The sequence below is a fragment of the Triturus cristatus genome, chromosome 2_1, assembly GCF_964204655.1.
Source record: "Triturus cristatus chromosome 2_1, aTriCri1.1, whole genome shotgun sequence".
In the NCBI taxonomy this organism is placed as follows: Eukaryota; Metazoa; Chordata; class Amphibia; order Caudata; family Salamandridae; genus Triturus; species Triturus cristatus.
The window spans coordinates 977,366,268-977,389,644 of record NC_140581.1 but is presented as its reverse complement, the minus strand read 5'-3'; the positions used below and the strand labels follow the sequence as shown (position 1 = coordinate 977,389,644).

Genomic DNA, 23,377 nt, shown 5'->3' with positions numbered 1-23,377 from the left:
CCTGGGTCACTGCATGTCTACCTGGGTACTGACTGAATCATTAGAGTACTGCAAGGAGAGTGCCTGGGTGAATCTTTTTAAGTTTTTGGGTTTTGGCGCAGTGAATAGATTAGTACATGGTGCCGGATGAGTCACTGGAGATGTGCAAGGGGAGTGACAGGGTGTTTATTGGAGTTTATAGATACTGACTGGTCAATTGAAGGTGTGAAAGACAATTGTGTAGCTGGTTAGAGGCCTGCATGCATAGTGAATAGACGTTTGAAGTACTCCATGTACTAAGGCCTGGTTCACTACATAAGTACCTGGGTACTGACTGAATCATTAGAGTACTACAAGGAGAGTGTCTCGCTGAATTTATAAGTGGTTGGGTTTTGGTGCACTCAATGGATTAGTACATGATGTTGAATGGGTCACTGGAGGAGTGTAAGGGGACTGACAGGGTGTTTGCGGGAACTGTATGAATACTTACTGGGGTATTGAAGGTCTGAAAGGCAAGTGTGTAGGTGGCTAAAGGCCTGCATACATAGTGCATAGACGTTTGATGCAGTGCATGTACTAAAGCTGGGTTCACTACATAAGTACCTCAGTACTGACTCAATCATTAGAGTACTTCAAGGAGAGTGCTTGGGTAAATGTATTACTGGTTGGGTTTTGGCGCAGTGAATGGATTAGTACATAGTGCTGAATGGGTCACTGGAGAAGTGTAAGGGGAGTGACAAGGTGTTTGCAGGAACTGTATGAATACTGTCTGGAGTATTGAAGGTGTAAAAGACAAGTGTGTAGGTGGTTAGAGGCCTGCATGCATAGTGGATAGAAGTTTGAAACAGTCCATGGGCTAAGGCCTGGGTCACTGCATGACTACCTGGGTACTGACTGAATCATTAGAGTACTGCAAGGAGAGTGCCTGGGTGAATCTTTTTAAGTTTTTGTGTTTGGCGCAGTGAATAGATTAGTACCTGGTACTGGATGAGTCACTGGAGGTGTGCAAGGTGAGTGACAGGGTGTTTATTGAAGTATATAGATACTGACTAGTCAATTGAAGGAGTGAAAGACAATTGTGTAGGTGGTTAGACACCTCCATGCATAGTGGATAGGCGTTTGAATCAATCCATGTGCTATGGCCTGCGTCACTCCATTAGTACTTGGGTACTGACTGAATGATTAGAGTATTGCAAGGAGAGTGCCTGGGTGAATTTATAAGTGTTTATTTTTTTGGCGCAGTAAATGGATTAGACATGGTGCTGAATAAATCAGTGGAATAGTGTAAGGGGAGTGACAGGGTGTTTGCAGGAACTGTATGAATACTGACTAGGGTATTGAAGGTGTGAAAGACAAGTGTGTAGGTGGTTAGAGGCCTGCATGCATAGTGGATAGAAGTTTGAATCAATCCATGTGCGAAGGCCTGCCTCACTCCATTAGTACTTGGGTACTGACTGAATGTTTAGAGTATTACAAGGAGAGTGCCTGGGTGAATTTATACGTGTTTCTTTTTGGCACAGTAAATGGATTAGTACATGGTGCTGAATAAATCACTGGAGGAGTGCAAGGGGAGTGACAGGGTGTTTGCTGGAAGTGTATGGATACTGACTGGGGAATTCAAGGTGTTAAAGACAAGTGTGTAGTAGGTTAGAGGCCTGCATGCATAGTGGATAGACATTTGAAGCAGGCCATGTGGTAATGCATGGTTCACTGCATAAGTACCTGGATACTGAGTGAATCATTAGAGTACTGCCAGGAGAGTGCCTGGGTGAAACGTTTAAGTTTTTCGGTTTTGGCGCAGTGAATAGATTAGTACATGGTACTGGATGAGTCACTGGAGGTGTGCAAGGTGAGTGACAGGGTGTTTATTGAAGTATATAGATACTGACTAGTCAATTGAAGGAGTGAAAGACAATTGTGTAGGTGGTTAGACGCCTCCATGCATTGTGGATAGGCGTTTGAATCAATTCATGTGCTAAGGCCTGCGTCACTCCATTAGTACTTGCGTACTGACTGAATGATTAGAGTATTGCAAGGAGAGTGCCTGGGTGAATTTATAAGTGTTTGTTTTTTTGGCACAGTAAATGGATTAGTACATGGTGCTGAATAAATCAGTGGAATGGTGTAGGGGGAGTGACAGGGTGTTTGCAGGAACTGTATGAATACTGACTAGGGTATTGAATGTGTGAAAGACAAGTGTTTAGGTGGTTAGAGGCCTGCATGCATAGTGGATAGACGTTTGAAACAGTCCTTGAGCTATGGCCTGGCTCAGTGTATGAGTACTTGGGTACTGACTAAATGATTAGAGTTTTTTAAGCACTTATATGTATGCAAAGACATAAAGTACCCAAAACCTTCTCTCTAAATGGTTCCTAAATGCATACAGACTGTCAGTGTGATTCTAGACAACAAACACTATCCCATGCATATTACCAAATCACATTTTCTTTTCCGGAATTGGTAAACAGAGTACACACAATCCACATATTGTACTACTGCACATAATTGTAGAACCCTGACTCTTTTACAAATACCTAACCAATGACTGGTTTCTTATTCTACCAAAGTATGAGAACAGGATAGGTTTTTAACCAGTTATGTGTCTGCAAACACATAAAATACCCAAATCCTTCTCTTACCACAGTTTCTAAATGCACACAGACTCACAGTGTGATTCTAGAAAACAAACAATATCCCTTGGATTTTACAAAAACACATTTACCATTCTTGAAGAGGTAATGTGAGTGCACACATTCCACATATTTTACTACTGCTCATTAGTGTATACACCTGACTCATTTTACAAACACATAAACAATAAATGGATTTTATTTCTACCAAAATGTAAGATCAGGATAGGTTTTTCAGCACTTATGTGTCTGCAAAAACACGAAGCCACCAAATGCTTCTCTCACATTAGTTCCTAAATGTACACAGACTCACAGTGTGATTCTAGACAAACACTATTCCTTCTATTTTACCAAAACACATTCAATAGTGTGGAAGGACTGAAGTGACTGCAGAGATTCTACATATTTCCATAATGCACACTGCTATGAAAGCCTGACTCATTTTGTGAATGCATAAGCAATGACTGGCTTCTAATACTACTAAAACTTGACAACATGACAGGTTTTTAAGCCGTTATCTGTCAGCAAATACATGATTTAACCAAATGCTTTTCTCACAATGGTTGCCCAAATGCACACAGACTCACAGTGTGATTCTAGACAAGCAACACTATCCCTTGGACTTTACCAAAACATATTCACTACTCTGGAAGGGGTAAGGGGACTGCACACAATCTACATATTTCAGTACTGCACTTTAGTGTCAAAGCCTGACTCATTTTATGAATGCATAAGCAAGGACTGGCTTCTAGTGCTACTAAAACTTGACAACATGACAGGTTTTAAAACAGTTATCTGTCAGCAAATACACATTGTTACCAAATGCTTCTCTCACAATGGTTCCCATATCCACAGAGACTCACAGTGTGATTCTAGACAAGCAACCCTCTTCCTTGTACTTTACCAAGACACAATCACTAGTCTAGAAGGGGTAAGGTGACTGCACACATTCTACATATTTCAATACTGCACACTACTGTGAAAGCCTGACTCATTTTGCAATTGCATAAGCAATGACTGGCCTCTAAGGCTACTAAAACATGACAACAAAACAGGTTTTAAAGCAGTTATCTGCCAGCAAATACATGATGTTACCAAATGCTTTTTTCACAATAGTTTTCCAAATGCACACAGACTCACAGTGTTATTGTAGACAACCAACTATCCCTTGTACAAAATACATTTACTAGTCTACAAGATGTAAGGTGACTGCACACATTGCAGACAATGTTCTACTACACATTAGTACCAAAATGTTTCTCTCAAAAGGATTCCTAAATGCACACAGACTCACTGTGTGATTCTAGATAAACAACACTATCCCTTGCATTGTACCAAAACACATTTCATAATCTAGAAGGAGTGCTGCATTTTAGTGTAGAAACGTGACTCATTTTGCAAATACATAAACAATGACTGGTTTCTAATTCTACCAAAACATGAAAACAGCACAGTTATCTGTCTGCAAACACATGAAAAACACAAATGCTTATCACAGAATGGTTTCTAAATGCACACACACTGACAATAAGATTCTAGACAAAAAAAAGTACTCCCCGCACTTTAGCAGGAGAAACACATTAGTCTGATTAAAATCAAAATAGACCACATACATCCCATAAAAACAATTAAATAACTCACCTTTCAAGTTGTTTTGTAGATTAAGAAGTAGGTTAGTCACACACCAGATTTTCTTATACAGAATCTCTGCACTGTGCACCTGTCAGCAAAACCAAAGAATGGCAAAGTTTCTCACTCATTTTGCACACATATACATGTAAACATCAAATCACATTCCTTCCCACATTAATTCAAAAGCTAACACACATTTCTATTGGTTAAACATTTCAACCCTTTCCAAATGACATAAATTTGAACCCTACCCCTAATCTGCCTTCTGCCTGTTACCATAGAAACAGTTCATGGAACACTTAGCTGAGCACACAGGTCACAAGTTCAGCACACAATGTTGCTAATCAAAACAGCAATTGTGCTTGACTTTTCAACATATCAGCTTATCATATATAATGTTCCTTTCAATCAGTTTTCGTTAACCAATAAGAATCATGTGTTTAAAAAACAGAAGCATGCACCCTAGTTTTCAGTGTAGAATGTTGTCAAACAACCAATCATTGCTTTTCTTTTTTCAAAACTGCATCTTATCCACCATTTTAGAAAAATCTTACTTTTCAAACTGCCATTTCATTTACAGAGACCATCTGAGTGCATCCAGACCTCCCTTTAAGATGCTTAGAGTGTGGATTGTGGGACACAGCTATATTTTCTGGAGCCAAAGGTATGCAGAAAACAAAGGCATTCACAAAGACCTAGGTTTGCCAAATGCAGACATTAAATGGATTGGACAGAGAGGATTAAAGTGTCACCAATTGATGCCATTGGTAAAATCTTTTTTACATCTCCAACACCCTGACCTCATAATTGTGCACTGTGGTGGCAATGACCTAGGCACTTTGACTGGGGTAGGTCTGGAAATGCTTATCAAGGACACCTTTGCAGAATTGATTTCACTTTTTCCCCAAACTGCCTTTGTCTATTCTAACATATGCCAAAGGCAGAAATGGAACTGGTCCAAGCATTTTTGTCCACAGATTTGAGAAAGCTAGGAAACATGTGAATAAATCTGTTTCTGCTTTTCTCTGAGACTATAGAATGGGGTCCATTTACAATAACAATCTGCGTTTTCATATACAAGAGATCTATAGGAGAGATGGTGTACACTTTACTGATGAAGGAAACAGAGTCTTCCTCAACAACTTTAGACTCTGTATAGGTACTTACTTATAAGTACCAAAAACTCTCAATGAACACAACGGCTCTTTTTAGAGCCACTCAAGAACAAAACACATAAGCTTGATGTTTATCTAAAAAAAATTCATTTTTTTTTTGCTTGGAGTCGCGCACCCAACGCGTTAGGAATTGCGCACCCTACGCGAGAGAAATCGTGCACCCAACGCGATAGGATACGCGACTCCTAATTTTACCGTAAAAAAAAAATAGCCTCTATCACTAATTTTTATTATCCCTGGGGACCCCATCCCCCGAGGCTTATAAAAAACGTTGGGGAACGTGGGGGAGCCCCAACGCCCCCACAGTCCCAGCCAGCTCCCAGCGTCCTTCGGGAGCCGGCATTGCTTTTCCACATGGGGAGCTGCTGACATGCAGCTCCCCGTGTGGAAAAGCAATATGGTTTGGATTTTGAAAGAGAGAGCAAACAACAGTGTCCTGGGGCTGGGCACCAAGGACACTGCAGGAGCCAGCCCTGGGGGGTGGCGGTCCCCAGGGCCCTCGAGGGCTCTAGGAGGGGGGCCACGCAGCCCCCCTCCCTCAATAAATAAAGCCCCGGGGGTGGTGGTCCCCGGGGCTTGGGGGGGCCATTCAGCCCCCTCACCCATTTATTTTCTAGCCCCAGGGGTAGCGGTCCCCTGGGCCCCCCAATAAATTTTACGATGTTTGCCCCCGGGATTTGGCCCGCCGGATCTGCGCTCCCAACGCACACTTTGCCGTTTAAAAAAAAGAAAAGGGGGTTCTGGGAGTCCTTCTGGGACCCCCAAGCAGGTCTAGAGGGTCAGAGTATTTCTACCGTGCCCCCTTTATATGTTTTACACACTTATTCCCTTACTTCTTCAGCCTCGCTTCTACCGAAGCACAAAATCGCTGCCAAAAGTTCCTGGTTTCAACTGTTGACAACCACTTCACAACCAATTAGCATTCAGCGCATGATCGGGAGGTTGCGCACACGGTGTGCAGAGGGTGCGCTCAGGGTGCACATAGGGTGGGCGGATCCTCCGAGGCCATAGATATATATATACTTTTAGCTGTCATTTTCTCAGGAACTACTCAACAGATTAACACCATTTAAGCAAAAGGCACGAGTCTGAACTGAGGACTACCTCTTTGCCAAATTTGGTGTAATTCCGTTCAGCAGTTCGGGCTGTAGCTGTGGCTAAAGGTCCTATGGGAAAATGCATGGGGAAAACGTGTTTTGGGACCCCCCTTTTTTCTCGCCCCCGCTTGATGAATTATCCCGAGACTTTCAGGATAGGAGCGGACCAGAGCTGGCCAAAAGTTTGGAAAATTTCGTGAAGATTCGTCAACGGGCGCCAGACTTATTGGGAATAGAATGTTGCGGATTCCCTATGGAAAATAGGTCCTAACTATAACTACCTACTAGCGACCGCCAGTAGGTAATATACACACATATATATATATATATATATATATATATATATATAGAGAGAGAGAGAGAGATTCTGAACATAAACAATGATTAAAGCAACATTGTAGTTTGTTTGGGTGCTAACACCTTAAACTATGTCAACAAAATCCCATAAAAATAATGGTTAAAATAATGTTACAGTTATGTGTTGGAATAGGACATGAGCTAACAGTAGAAAATCCATAAACATCTGAAATATGGCAGCTATATTTCATTGCACCTCCATCATGCTCTGCTTATGACCTCAAATATTACATCACTCACGACATGTTAATTGCCATTATTCATGACATCTCAGTAATAGCTTTCTGCCAGATTCTGCATCCTAACTGCATCAGGACTCAGTGCCTAGGAACCAGCAAGACCCTGCTCCCAAATCTCCATTGGTATAAAATCTCCACTGCATACCATCTTCCCAGGTTTGCCACAGGCTTCAGCCTGTGGCCAGGGTCTGGACCCACCCCTCCACAATCAGCCAACCCCCACCATGTACAGACTTTGAACATACACTGTGGAGTTTTTTTGCAATGTCTGAAGTCCCTATCATCCTTTGTGAGAATTGCCCACCTGTTGGGAGTCCTGTCAAGATGTTTTCCTTTTTTAATAATATGCATTCTATAATTGAATTGAGCCTACTTGTAGGTTCTCTCAAAGTTTCTAGATAAAGGTACAAAGGAAGAAAATGGTTAGACTTTTCCTCTGGAATCTAAGATAGTCAGTAGTACTGTGTAATATCCTTAGTGGATACTGGTGTTCCAGGCCCTGAGAATCTATTTCCATACTATTGGATAATCAAGTAACTTTGTTTCTACATTTAACAGTCTCAGGGTAGCGATACAGATAAGCCTTACTCTGGGAGGAGGTATCAATTATATGAAGGGAAACTACAACTCCTACAATAGCCAGCCCTATAGGTTTGACTGTGTTTGTTCAAACCCCACTTATGCTGTCAGTTTAAAACTCCTAAATATATGCATACTTTTCCACTGACGATGCTTTCTGAATGTTTTTAATGTGCTTTCTCATAATCTCTCAATATGACAAATAAATATAGTTCAGTCAATTCATACAAGGAACCTTGTACCTGTACCTGTTGATTCTCTTTAACCAATAACGCTATTTCATGTTTTATTATTTGTTTCCATTAGGTATATTAAATAATATTATTTTGGACTATGTTTTTCAGGAATAAAACAGTTAACCATTACATCGTGCTTATTAAAAAAGTATCTGGCTGCTAGAAAACGAGCAAAACAAAAGGGTACTTATGAAATAAAACCCACGGACAGCCAAGGAGATCAAGGTATAGTATATGTTTCTTCATTGGTTAGATATGCCACTGAGTTTAGTTCTTTTCAGATCTTCAATTTACTTTAACAGTTTTTCTAAACACACCCTTAATGCACGTAATATTTAGTACTCTTTATTCCTGAATTAATTTATTCCTGTTATTAAACATGATGATAAACTTGAATATACTGCATACATGATCACACATAAAAGGCTTCTGAGCCGCACCTATTGTATGATGTGCTATACAAATGCTACAATGTAATTCAAACAATTAATCAATGAATCACTCAGTAAATTTGTGGAGTGCTTCTTGTCACCCGTGAGGTTATCCAGGCGCTGTAAGGTTCTAGTTGAATAGCCGAATAGCCAGGTCTTCAGGGAATTTCTGAACTCTGGAAGAGATGGGGAGGTCCGTAGATGAAAGGGTAGCTTGTTCCATGTCTTCGTTGCTAGATAGGAGGAGGAGCGACCTCTGCATCTGCTATGTGTGATGCAGGACCAGATCAAAGATGTCTGGTGGGCTGATGGAAGTTCAGGTGGTGGTTCAAGTAGGCCGGTCCACACTAGTGTATGGCCTTGTATGTCAGGGTCAAGAGTCTGAACTGGCATCTTTTCTGCCCAGAGAGCCAGTGGAGTTTCCTGAGGTATAGGGTGTTGTGGGTTTGTCTTGGGAGATTCTGGATGAGTCTGAGTTTAGAGTTGTATAGTCTATACTCATCAGAGGAGATTGTTGCCATAATGCAGTCCGCTGGGGATGGACGCCTGGGTGATGGCGCGTCTTGAGCTTTAGGGTAGCCATTTAAATGTCTTACAAAGGATGCAGTAGATTAAGAAGCACGAGAAGAAGGTGGCGTGAACATGAGTCATTATGGTTAGCTTGTTGTCCAGAATTAGGTCTAGCATGGTCAGTGGGGTAGGAGTAGGTCTGAGTTCTGAGGGCCACCGAGTTGCGTCCCAATGGGGAGATTTTGTTTCTAAAAATGAGTACCTCTGTCTTGTCCATTTGAGCTTCAGGCAGTTGTCCTTCATCCAGTTGGCAACGTCTGTCATACAGTTGTGTAAGTTGGTCTTGGTATTGGCTGTGTCTTCGGAGAGGAGATGATAAGTTGGGTGTTGTCAGTGTAGGATATGATGTTGAGTCCGTGGGTTTTGGTGATGCTAACCAGACCAGAGGTGTCATATAAATGTTTGAGAGGGTGAGGCTGAGCGAGAATCCTTGGGGTACCCCAGATGATTTAGTTGGGTGTGGAGGCGAAGGCAGTATTTTTGCGTTCTTCTGGTGAGGAAGGAGGCGATTGATCTGAGAGCGGCTCCTTGGATGCCTGTGTTGTGCAGCTTTGCGATCAGTGTGTGGTGGGAGACCATATGAAAGCTGTCAAGAGGCCTAGGAGTATTAGAGCCAGGAGGCTCTACTTGGCCGAGTAGGGCTCGGATGTCATTTGTAGCCACGATGAGGGCAGTCTCGGTGCTGTGGTTGCTGCGGAATCCAGATTGGGAGGAGGAGAGTAAGAGGTTCTGTTCCAGTTGTTGGCTGATAGTTTTTTCTGATACTTTGGCCGGGAATAGGAGCAAGGAGATCAGTCAGTAGTTGCAGAGTTCCCTGGGGTCTGCTGATGGTTTCTTTAGTAGGGCGTTGACTTCAGCATGTTTCCAATCCTCGGGAAAGGTAGCTGTTGAAAGGATGAATTGTAAGAAACTCCAAATGTAGCCTTGAGGTATATTTTAAGTAAGGGTTTGTTAGTTGGTTACCAGATGGTACAAGGTAGTTCAGTAGATGACAAGATTATTCCAGGTGATGGCCCCACCAGGAGCAGCATGGTTGCTGCTCAGCCCACTCTCTCCAACTGTCACTCTCTCCACACAAGCAGGCACACAAACATTTCACTCTCTCTCTCATCAGGCATTCCAACATTCCACGCAGTCATCACATTTATTCTGGCTGAGCAGCTAAGAAGAGGATGCACTTGAGGGAATTAAGGTACAACATATCCCCTTCCCTTGGCAACAATAAACAACAATAATTGCGACATTGCAGCATAAAAATAAGAATGAGCATGCATGTAACATCGCGCACAATAAATATGAAGAGTAAGAATGAAAAGACAGTGAGAGAGAAGTAAGAGGTGAGTAAATAGCAAAAAGCAACTAGAATGAAGGAAGTGTGAAAGTTAGCAAAGATTCAAGTTCGAAAAGATTCAAGATAGCACTTCCCCTTCCCTTGGGAAAAACAATAGAAAAGATTAGAACATTGCATGTAAAACATTCATGTAAAGTGTGATAAAAGTAAAGAGAGAGGAAAAACAGAATATAAGGGGATAATAAGAGAGGGTAGAGAAGGCAGAACAATGAAAGTAAGTAAAAGGTGCAGGGCGGTAGCGTAACTGAAAGCTGGGGAAAAGGGAGAGCAAAAGGTCTAACACCCCAACTACATTTCTACACACCGCACAATGGAGGAGATAGTGCAGGACTGGGAGAGTGAAGAACCCCGGGGAGATGTAAATACCTATGCACTCATCCTCTTTTGCACGCCTCATATACTAATATACTAAAGTACCATTGCGCATAACAAACTGAAGAGTGGGTACACTGCCCATTGCGCATTTCAACTTAAAAGTGGGTGCACAGCCCAAATGAAGTATGAGTACACTGCCCATTGCGCATTACAAATAAAGATGAGTACACTGCCCATTGTGCATTTTAAGTAAAGATGGGTACACTGCCCATTACTCATTTCTAAACAAAGTATGGGTACACTGCCCATTGCGCATTTTAACTAAAGATGGGTACACTGCCCATTAATCATTTCTAAATAAAATATGGGTACACTGCCCATTGCACGTTTTAAATAAAGATGAGTACACTGCCCATTGCGCATTTTAACTAAAGATGGGTACACTGCCCATTGCGCATTTCTAAATAAAATATGGGTACACTGCCCATTGCGCATTTTAACTAAAAATGGGTACACTGCCCATTGGGCATTTTAACTAAAGATGGGGACACTGCACATTGCACAAGTAACCACTGCTAGAAACAATCTAAAGGGTAATGCAAGTGTAACACTACTGCTAGGCACAAAAGACTGTGTAGGGTGAAATCAGGGTGAAGGGTGTGCGCACTACCCCCACTGAAGAATGAAAACAAGTGTAAGAAGACCAGCTCCTAAACAACAAATACCCTAAAGAAAATGCCTGATACCCTGAAAGTATCTAAGTCAGGAAAAACCTATAAGGCAAAGCGTAACTCTCTATGAAGTGTCACAGGAAACCATAATGTAAATATTATGAAGAGTGAACAACTCACTACTGTGAGATGTCACTAACATTGTAATATAACTAATAAAGCATACATTACAAATAAAGAAAGCATGTAAACATAGGAAGTAACCACAGTACAAAACACATGTCCATTGTAACACAATAAAGTAAAACAAGTAAAGTTGTCATCGTAGTTCCATTTTCAAGGATACTTCTCTGCAATTTTTGTAAGTTAGTCCCAAAGGTTTTTGCTCCAGTACAACATGTTTGTTCATTGAGCTTGATTTCCACAGAGCATTGAAGAATTAGCAGGATACAATGTCCTGGTGTTGTTCGGAAAAACGTTATTGGCCCCCAAAAGGAAAACAAACGTGGTTGGCAGAAGCAGCACCACGGAGTGAATACCGGAAGACAGTGTGGCTTAGCTGCATGACTCTGTTGGAAGCACAATATGGCGGCACGTTTCAGGACGCCGTGCCGGGTGGCTCACGACAGATGCATGCTCCTCAATGTCACTGAGCAGGGCAACACTGTGAGGCAGTTCGCGAACAGCAGAGACAATGGGACCGGACACAAGGAGCTCAGGTAAGGTGTGTGCCCTGGTGCTTGTTCTGAGCTCGAGGCGCACATTCAAATGTGGTGGCTCGAGGCCCCTCCATTCAAACAGTGCACACGATAACGGAAAACTGACAAAGATAGACAATTGAAAGTTAACACTCACCAATCCATGAGAAAAATGGTGCCAGTTAAATCCACTTGAATGCCGGTGCTCAAATAAAGTTGCCAGAACTTTCTCAGTTTTTATCCAGTGGAACTGCAGGTTAACTTGAAGTTATACAAAAACATTCTTGAAGGTTGTCCAATGTTGAAGCACGCTGCGTAGAGGTTATCTTTTTTTAAAAAACAAACATCCACGTATGCAAGGAACGTGAAACACTCGGGTGCAGCACACTTGAAGGTTTACTGTATGTAGTACAGAGCTGTTTGAAGACCAGCAGGTTAACTGTCACTAGATGAAAGATTGTAGATTGTGGATAGACTTCGGAATCACAAATGTGAAAGCGATCAAACATAGAAGCACACTGCTGTTTTCTGCTCTTCTTTTGAAACCTCTATAAATGTAAGGAGTGTGAACATAAATAAATGTAAGGAGTGTGAAGCGCCCAGGGCAGGCTGTCCAGGTGGTGGAGGACACTGGTGGGGCTAAATGGGCGTTCTTCTCCTTATTTTCAAGTTTAATTTTTTTCAACTAGTTTCAGTACAAAAAGTCTTGCTGTAAATTCAAATATCTTTACTTCAGGTAGACAGGAAGCCAGTACATACAGGGTTTTTTCTCCAGATCGTCGCCAATGTTGAAAAGGATGAATTGTAAGAAACTCCCAACGTAGCCTTGAGGTATATTTTAATTAGCGGTTTATTAGTTTATTACCAGATGGTACAAGGTAGTTCAGTAGATGACAAGATTAGTCCAGATGATGGCCCCACCAGGAGCAGCATGGTTGCTGCTCAACCCACTGTCTCCAACTGTCACTCTCTCCACACAAGCAGGCACACAAACATTTCGCTCTCTCTCTCATCAGGCATTACAACATTCCACGCAGTCATCACATTTATTCTGGCTGAGCAGCTAAGAAGAGGATGCACTTGAGGGAATTAAGATACAACAGTAGCCATGGCAATTGAGGTGTTGAACAAGGTGGTGAGTAGGAGACTAATTCTAGCTTTGCCTAGGTTGAAGGTACATTCAATATATCCAGGTCAGATATGGTATATTATGGAGATGTAATTTTATGTTGCGCCCAACAGGACAATGAAACCACAAGGATAAAGACCGCCGGACATTCCTTCAAATACGCCATCACCTACATAGCACCCACAACAGGCCAGGCTAGCCTGGACCAGTGGGATTCTCCAAAGGTCCCCTAATATGATTTAGAGGTTTACCTGTTTTATTTTCCCATCTCATCGTTTTTCGCATACCCAACCATAGAACACTGTTACAGTTTTCACAGTATATTCAAAACGCCTCTCCCACTCAGAACCCCTGATGCGAACAAGCAGAAGTTCCTTCCAGTTTAACACTGTAAAATAACCACTCACAGGAATGCAGCCCCACAACAGCCACCTCTGGACAAGCCATATATGATTCAGTAACCAGCCACTTCATGGAGCTGTTTAGGATAACAAGATCTTAACTGATGCAGATAGCAGTCCTGCTGCTGGTCATCTTTTGGAGGTGACTGGACAGCTGGCAGATTCGGTCGCCTTTGAACAACTCTTCCTTGCTGCCAGATGAAAATGTCTGAATATGCTTCTGGAAGTGCAGAAGGATAGAGCAGGAATCTAATGGCATGGCGTCTAAGGGTGCTAGGGGCTCAGCTTGCAATAGAGTGGCAGTTAGTGGGATATATAGTGCATTTGTCCAAAGCAGTAGCAGCATTTGAATGAAGTTCAGAGGGAAATCTGACGAGGATTTAAGTTTGTCAAACAAAAACTTCTGTAAATAATTTTAGTTACTCTGAGCCCCATATTGGGCCCTATTGTCAGTGTCCATGAATATCATTACTTCTACTAAAACCTCATAAAGAAAAATCAGCTGCCGTCATGTGTTATCCTCAACATCTGTACCAGTATCCAGCTACAACTACTATTATTTGCCAGGTACACATTATCCCATGTAAGGCTTTCAATTTGACCTCCTTGTGCTCACGACCTTCAAATCACTATCAAAATATATTATGTCCAATATTAGCACAAATTTTTCCCTATAATATTAGTGCAAAATACATCCAGACACAAAGTTTCAGAATACAAGCAGACTAGTTTTACAACATTAGCTTGCAAGCGAACATATCACACAACTATTTACCACCAGTGTTAGAATGCAGGTAGGCCGAAAGACAAGTATTACAGAATGGACAATAATGGATGCTTGTGCCATACAACCAAGCAGACACTGATGACACCTTGTAACAAGTTACATGAATCCTAAATGGAACACCGTTATAAAAATTAAGATTATAGCCCTGAAAATAATATGTTGTCAATAATCATTGAAAGGGTGAAGGACTGGTGGAAATTAAGTGGAAACCTGCGGATAGTAATCCCATGGAGAGCTGTAGATGATGAGGAGAACTACTTGTGGAATTGCCTCCTATGAAAACCCCATTGTAAGAACTTGTTTGGGGGCCATGGGGAAAGCAGGGCTACTGGCCCCTAATCATGGTGGCTTTCGAATGTTTACAACTGTTGTCCTGAGGCCTGAACTACTAAGGTCCTGTAAACTGAATACCAGTGGGTGCCGTTCGGGAGCCTGCTGTTGCCTGCGAGGGAGTTTTGACCAGAGGACTGCGAGGTCCAGCAGCCCTCCATCTCTTACCTGCTGTCTCTTCCTTGTGACTCCGCCTCCTGCCTAAGGACGCTACATAACGCCTCGTGGCCCCCGCTTCGCGGGAGCCGTTCGGGAGCCTGCTGTTGCCTGCGAGGGAGTTTTGACCAGAGGACTGCGAGGTCCAGCAGCCCTCCATCTCTTACCTGCTGCCTCTTCCTTGTGACTCCGCCTCCTGCCTAAGGACGCTACATAACGCCTCACAGCCCCCGCTTCGCGGGTGCCGTTCGGGAGCCTGCTGTTGCCTGCGAGGGAGTTTTGACCAGAGGACTGCGGGGTCCAGCAGCCCTCCATCTCTTACCTGCTGCCTCTTCCTTGTGACTCCGCCCTCCCGCGCAGAGATATAAACCCGTGTGTGTATTCACGCAGCACGGGACGCAGCGCGGGCGAAGCCTGGGCAAAGGGCGGGCCCGTTCTAGCCCGTTACAGACTGTCTAAGACCGGACCGGGCCATCTCTCTTTCATCTGTTTCATCGTTTGTTCACTGTTCTCCCTGTCCAGTGTCTGTTACCTTTAGGGTTTACCTGTTTATTCTACGCACAGGTAGAATGTCCACTAGGGAAACTAGAAGTAATGCTCTCTCCTCTAGTGTATCAATGTCAGGCACTTTAGATAGTTTTTTGCTTAGAGCCAACTCCCTAATTTCTAATGAGATAACTATTCTGGAGAAACGGCTCTCACAAGGCATTGAAAATGCCAAAAGATCATCACTTGGTCACATAGCCAATGCAAGAACACCTGAAAGGGAAAATATGTTTTCTAAATCCGTACCCCCTAGTGACCGTCTAGAGGTAAATACCCCCTCAGTCCCCGAGCGTCCATCTGGTGATAATATCGTTCTCCCTGTGTCCTCTAATGGCCCAAATCCTCCCCCTGTGTCTAATCAAACCCCTGACGGAGGACTTGAACCCTTAGAGCAAATAGGGAGGGGGCTGTGCCGAAAAGAAAAAGGGGCCCACTCGTTGAGGGAGGAAAAAAAAAACAAAGGGCACCTGTGGCCACATCTCATTTAGATTCCTCTATTGGGGGCAATTCTAATCTGAGCAGTGCTGCAGTAAATGACCCTGCACCTATACCAGTCTTTCATCCCACTCAGGCCGCCTTGGTACATCAGTCTCCTAATATAGCCAATAGTGGTAATACTTGGATAAGGGCTGATCCTCAAAAGTATGATTTCGAGGGCCTCTTGAAATCTTTACTTAACCCCCTTCTTGCTAGACTTGATCAAATTGATTCTAGGCTGGCAAATTTGGAAAGGGCAATTGAGCCTAGGTCTGAACATCACTCTATCTTATCATCTACGGGAAGGAGGCGGGTTGACACTGTTTTACCTGAGAGGTTACCTAACTCTATCCTTCCACCAGTTCTACCAACCTCGGCATATCCTTTGTTGCATTCACAGGTCGCTGCTATAGTGAGTAACCTTCCCGTCCCCCCCTCCCTCACTGAGGGTGGCAACAAACCCGTATTGGGCATAGAGCAAGAAACTCAGGGGGCCACAACCCGGGGAAGGAACAAATACTAAATCTCCCACCGGAAGCAGCGCCATTGGTTGTTGTTCTAGCGGGAGTTCCTAAACTCACTGTAGCAAAAGAGGAAACTTTTGCGTCACTTAAGAACAAAGTAGTAAGTTGGTTAACCAAGCATAGACCACTTCCGCCAAAATTCTCGGGTGAAATTCTGATGGTCCGAAGGGTGCAATGGGTAGGTCCATCTAAGAAGAGTATTAGTGGGGACTGCGTGGTTGTAAATCTGAGGGATGCGGGTGCAGTCTCCTTTATTTTGAACTGTCTCCACACAGAGGAAGAATCTTTTATTCGGACTCTGCCACTGGCTTTCTTCTATCCACCACTTAGTAGAAATCAGATAGAGGACCAGGAATCAGGGTAGACGAGGGTGGGTCATAGAAGTCGTCTCACCAGGCCCATGAATATTTACCACCCCCTAAGTACCACACTGTACCCGAGGGACTATAATATGTTTAGGTGTTTGAGCGAGATAGACTGACTAACTACTAATTCTAACATAGTGGGCCAGCAGCTTGTTGCTCCTAGGGATAGGATGGAAATCTCCCACATTGAACTTAGAACTACTGAAGCGACTATGGAGGGGACAGATGGGGCGGGTGTAGCTATAAGCATATCACCCAGATCTTCTCGTATCAATCTACCCCTAGCCCAACTGACTGTGACTAATGCGAACGGCTCGCGGGCAGCAAATTATATAACTACCGATGATATTGCTAACCCAATCTTAGAAGCTCCACCTTCCCTTGCACAGCTGAAAATTATATCTTGGAATTTAGCTGGCATTGGCAATAAACTAATGTGTCCCGACTGGGGTCAGTTTATAGACAACAATGATATTTGCCTCTTCCAAGAAACCTGGGCAAGGGATCCACACTATCGGAGTGGTTTTGCCTCATTCTCGATCCCAGCTCAGTGGGGGGGGGGCGGGGTAGACCATCCGGGGGCCTGACTATCTGGGTCCGTACCTATCTTGGCTGTAAGGTGACTGTTGTGGACACGGCATCTTTAGATGTGCAGTGTGTGATTTTATTATGGCCAAATGATGTCCGGCTTATCTTGGTCAATGTCTACTCTAGTCCAGTGAACATTACAGCGGAGTCGATTACTATTGACCAGCTCTCGATATTTTTAAATACTCTCGCCCAGGGCCCTATTCTGGTAATTGGGGGAGATTTCAATTGCCATTTTGAGCCCCTTCCAGGTCTGATAGACGATGATATCCAGGAGGAGGATGAGTATTGGACAATACCAAGAGTTGTGGGAAATTCTCCCAGGTCATGGACCCCCTTGGTTGTTCAGATTACGGCCCTAACTTTACAATTTTCTATTAGGGCATGTAATGGCTGTACCAAATCCGATGTCCCTGCTAAGTGTACTTTTAATAAACCCGGTAAAGAGTCTATGTTGGACTATATATTTGTCGAGACTCGCTCATGGGACAAGGTGCTGGATTTTATGGTTCTGTCAAGGGATGATAGTGACCATAATCCATTGTTCCTTCAGTTCCTGTTACCGGGGATTTGCACTACCGCGGACACTGGAATGATGGTTTCTGATACTGGTTATCATCTATCCAGTAACAGATGTAGGGTGAGGTGGGAAAAACTTGTTAACCTCCCCGGCGCAATCCCTGAACTTTACGGGAAGGTAATTCCGTTACTGGAAGCTGTAGGTTTCTTACCGTTGCAAGCTCCCACTACGGAAACGTATAAAAATTTTGAGGACTTAAATTTGGAGTTAAACACCATTTTGGCCAATGTGCTAAATCCCTTAACCCCTATGGTTAGGAAGAGTTCCACCACACCAACGTGGTACAACTCTGCTTGCAGGAAAGCAAAAACACAACTTCTTGAAGCCGTTAAGTCTAATAATAACAAGGCTTTAATTAGACAGAAACGCTGGGAATACAAACAATTAATTGCCCATGCTAAAGCAGAGTGGGACAGTGATAATTGAGATAAACTAATTCAGGCACTTAAAAATAAAGATCCCCGTAAGTTCTGGAAAATTGTCAATACGGGATCATCTGAACCCATATCAGCAATAGTTCCCAATATCGCTGCTAGTGTTTGAGAGGATCACTTTTCTTCCCTCTATGCTAGTGATCTTCCCACCATTGCCCCGGCGGTGGGGGACAATTTGTTTAATCTTACTACTCAGCAGCATGGAGATGAGTTTGGGGTCCAAGAAATCTCAGACATATTAACTAGTCTCCCTGCTGGTAAAGCGCCGGGCCTGGATAAACTTCCTGGCGATCTTTTTAAAAATGAGCCGTTAGTCTGGGCCCCCTACTTAACGGCACTATTTAATGCTATCCTTAAGGGCATGGCAATTCCCACTACATGGCGTGGAGCCGAGATAGTTCCAGTTTACAAAAAAGGCTCCCCTCTACTTCCAGTGAATTACAGGCCGATTAGTCTTATAGACGTCCCCCCAAAATTTTTTGCAAGATTGATTTTACAGCGACTTAAAGACTGGATGGAGGAATTCTCCATCCTTAGTCCCTATCAGGCAGGGTTTAGAAAAAATGTTTCTACCGTGGACCAAATTTCTAGCCTCATGCTGCTATATTGGAAGACTGCAAAGGTGGAGGCTGGTTCATTATACACTGTGTTTGTGGACTTGCGTGCGGCCTTTGATTCGGTCCCTAGATCAAAATTGTGGTCCATCTTATCAAAGCTGGGTGTCCCTGCCCCTTTATTGAATATGATAATTCGCCTTCACAAGGGAAATTTTGCACAAGGTGTGGGAAGAATGGGGCCTTAACATCTAGATTTGTTGTTGAAAAAGGAGTCAGACAGGGCTGCGTTCTGGCTCCCACCCTTTTTTGTCTTTATGTTAATGGAGCCTTCTCGTATTTAAACAAGGTCATTAACAGTGATGCCCCCAAACTCGATCGCAATAGGGTTCCTGCGATAATGTTCGCAGATGATACCCTATTGCTTTCTAAATCCCCTCTAGGCCTACAGAGGGTTTTGGACGGTTTTGAGCTATTTTGTCTGGAGCAGGGTTTGGAAATCAATACCCTTGAAACTAAATTTATGATTTTTAATCCCCCATCCACGACGCGCCCAAACCCTTCTATAGGTGGGATTATTTTAGAAAGGGTCCATACCTTCGACTACTTGGGGCTTACACTAAACGAAAGAATTACCTGAGTTACACACCAAATTAAGGCCCAGTTGAAATTAATTCAAACAACTGGGGGGATACTGAAACTTTTTAACACATCATGTGTAAAACCGATCGGCCCACCTATCGGAATATACAAACTTCAGGCCCGCGGGCATGTAGTATATGGAGCTGAACTTTGGGGATCTAAATGCTGTTCAGAGATCCCATCTATAGAATCTAAGTTCCTAAGGCAATTGCTAGCCCTCCCTTTGAGCACGCCCTTACTTCCACTGAGACTCGATCTGGGTTTGCGTCCCATTGATGAAGTCCTTGGTCTTAAACCCTTGATCTTCTGGAGGAGGATTTGGACTACCTCAGAGCTCGAGGTCTATAGAAAAGAATTAATGGAAGTACTGAGTCTACCTAGTGCAGGGAAACATCCATGGTTCACTTATGTGAAGAAGCAACTAGGTGCATTAGGCTTCTCAGATCTCTGGACTGACCCGGCGTCAGCTTGTTTTACTGTTTCTCGAAAGCACCTCATTCATTCCTACTATGATTTTAAAATAGCAGAATATATTTCCAAATCTCAATCTTCTATTTTAATACAAACCTTTTTATTAGGTAAAGATTTTTACTATTTTGAGGAGGCTTTGAGTGAGATTAGACCTCACTTTGCAAGAAAACTCTTTTTGCAGTGGAGATATGGCACACTTCCCATAAGAGCATTTACTAGCAAATGGTTACAGCCCTCCCTGGGAAATTGTCCTAGCTGTGATGCAGACCAGGAGACTGATTTACATATACTATTTTTCTGCCCTGCCTACAAAAAGACTAGGAACTATTGGATTGTCCCTATTTGCAAGAACCTGGGGTTTACACATTGTATGTCAGCTTATAGGGTCTTTAAAACAGATCTATCTAGGCAAATAGTATTTGCAGTATCATCATTTCTTGCATCTATGTGGAGGCAAAAGAAGATGCAATGTGCCCTTATCATGAAATCTCAATACCCCAAAGCCTCTATCTATGCATTTTACATTTCTACTAAGATTAGGCAAAAGCTCAGGAACTGGCTTTTCCCCGCTCCTAAAACCTTAGTAGTTTTATTGGTTATGTTGATGTATTTTTAAAACTCAATATTTTATTTACTATTCTGAATGATTTGATCCTTTGTATTTTTAATCTGTATGAACTTTTATGGCTAATTTGTCGAAATAAAGATTGAGAAGAAGAAGAAGAATACCAAGTACATTCCTTCAGCGCTTAATCCTTAATGGTAGTGAGGTGAACAGTCAAAGGCTTCTTAGGGAGGAATTGTGGCGGCAGAGTCTCGTAATTCAACTGTTTTCAATATTTACTATCCCACACAGTCCCCTTTTTGTAAAAAAAAGAGAAATACTTTAATGTACTTCAAAACACAATACTTTATACAGAATAAGAAAGGAACATGGTTCTACACATGGACAATGCAGGTTTCTTCGCATAAACAATCAGGTTTAAAGTAAGCGCAGGTGCAGAAACCTTATCAAATAAGTGAGTGGATCTTCTGTTTTACTGACCTGTAGGTGAGGCCTTACAAGTGTCCTAACACTGAATCTCTAAGATTATTGCTTTATCCCAACCGAAGTCTGCACCACCATGGTCTCAGGCAGACCCACAAATCCACATAACAATATTGGGGGCTTCAGGTTAGGTCCTCAAATCTCTAGGTGACTGTCTGTACAAGACACAGCCTCTGGATTTTAGGATTTATTTTTCTCTGTGGAGTACCCCCCTTCCAGGTCGTTGAAGAAACTGGAATCAAATAGGAAAATTTGGGTCTCACTGTTTTAGTCGTTTTCCTGACAAGGTATGTGGACCCACCATCAAATGCCTGGAACCGGCTGGAGGAAGTTTTTCTTTTATCTGCTTTTCAACACCATGGAGCTGACAAAGGGGCTGATTTAGAGTTTGATAGAGAGGGTACTCCATTGCAATGGCGACAGAGCACCCTTTCTGCTAAATTGAAGGTCAGATCACCTGATTTAGGGTAGGTGGCAAATGGCCAGCATTCACTGTCTATTACGCTGGATAAAACCTGGCAGTACGAAGCAGTCAAAACTTCAAAACGACCATCACAACATTGGAAACAGCTGCCATGGTATGGGAGTCATTACGTTTTATATTTTCAGAAATCAATTCCACTTTGGGATTTTGTTTTTGAAAATACGAAACAATGTTAAAAGTTCGAGGAACTGTATTCTCATTTTAAACAAGGCGTTAGACGAACGTTTAATACATTGACAGGAACCACTGTGATGACAGTTCCTGCCAATGTTAAGAGATGTCTGCTGGGCAAGCTGACATCTCCAAATTCGGAGCACAGTTATTGCATCAGGGCGATAGTGTATTTTACTCCATTGCCCAACAGAGTACATATTGTACTCTGAACTTTAAATCAGGACCATAATCTTTGTCTACGGTGAGGCTCCTCTCAAATGTAAATGTCTCCATCTGGAGCACACACACCAACATCACAATGAAATGTGAAGCTCTGCATCTGGTTGTCAACAGCCCTTTTGGCAGCACTGTCAGACAGATTCCCTCTACATCTGAAAATAATCATCTAACTCACCTCCTCCTGCCCACTATCAACCCTCTTGGCAGTGCTTTGCGGGAGATAATCTGCAGACTCTCCATCAAATGATAGCCGCTGCATTTCTAAAGCAGTTCTATCCACAACTTCCCACACTGCAGTGTGTAGGGCTATTCTCTCCAATGTAAATACAATCTGGGGTGTCTAAGCAACAACCTCTATCTCATGCCTTATTGTGTCAGAGGTCACACAAAATGGATGCCACTGGTCTGGTCAAGCATACATGTGCATCTAACATGGAACCCTGACAATAGCACCTTACACACACTATGCATGCACATTCACTCTGGGTGCCAGCGCATGGTGTTTAGAGCACTGAAAGCTTACAAGAGTCGGTCCAGTAGGCACTATTATCTCCCTAAACATAAAAAAGTCCTGTTTATGAATATCAGTTTGAAAACTTATGGTACACTGCCCCCACCGCTCAATGTATGCATCTCAGTACACAGAGAGTAGTCTTTGTGTCAATCCAACAGTAAGCATGAAGATCCATCCAGACGTCAGATCAAGGCTCTGAATCTCAAAAGTGACAGGATTGTGTAGGCCAATATTTTCTTAAAATAGGTCAAAAGGAAAATATCAGGCTACCGGATATCGTGCAGCTTGGTTACATAGGGCAGGGGTAGCATGTTCGTGTAATGCAAGGCATTTTCCTTTTGCTACATTAATTCATACACAAGTATGATTTTTAAAGAGAGGCAGGTAAGATTCTTGGTTTCGAATGGTAGTGGGTTTTAATTGCCTTGCCTTTTTTTTAGAAAAACAAGAATTTGTACGTTATGGGGCCGATTACGATGCCTTTGGGACCGACACCGACGTGCTGTTGGTGTCGATCTCAGCGACATCTACAACAGTGGTCAGACCATCACATTACGATGCAGTCAGTCGGACTGAGTTGCCCCAGGGACCGACCAATAGCTTCCGATAAGCTCAAGGAGCCCGTCGGAAAGTCAGCCAGATCGCCTTCCCCACAATGGAGGCGGTGCCTTCTCAGGCACTGCTGTGGGGATTATGATCGACCATTCCACAAACCATTTCACTTCAGTACATCCAACAAGAAAAGGCTGGCAGAAAGGCTTTTTTGGGGGCACTTAGTACGGCTCCTGTCCCCCCCGGCCCTCCACTATGGGCCCTGGGGGGCACCTGTAGTCTCCTCCCCAAACATTCCTGCATCATGTGGCAAACTCACCTTTTGGCATTGGGGCTTGTGCTATGGCCCTTTTCCGGGCCGTAGCACAAGCCTCAATTTTAGGAGGCATGCTTCTGACCGTCTCCACAGCGGCCGGATCATAATTTGATGGGCGGGACTGCC

The 23,377-nt window shown here is 43.2% G+C and overlaps 1 protein-coding gene across 7 annotated transcripts in view; it reads left to right on the top strand.

Annotated features, from left to right (window-relative positions):
• Positions 1–23,377, top strand: part of LOC146866151 (uncharacterized) — a 1,119,785-nt gene that overhangs the window by 729,669 nt on the left and 366,739 nt on the right. For all 7 annotated transcript variants that reach the window (XM_085634060.1, XM_085634084.1, XM_085634050.1 and 4 more), the window contains one exon: positions 8,033–8,149. In XM_085634060.1, the coding sequence (XP_085490186.1) occupies positions 8,033–8,149 (117 nt within the window). The remainder of the gene's footprint in view (positions 1–8,032; positions 8,150–23,377) is intronic.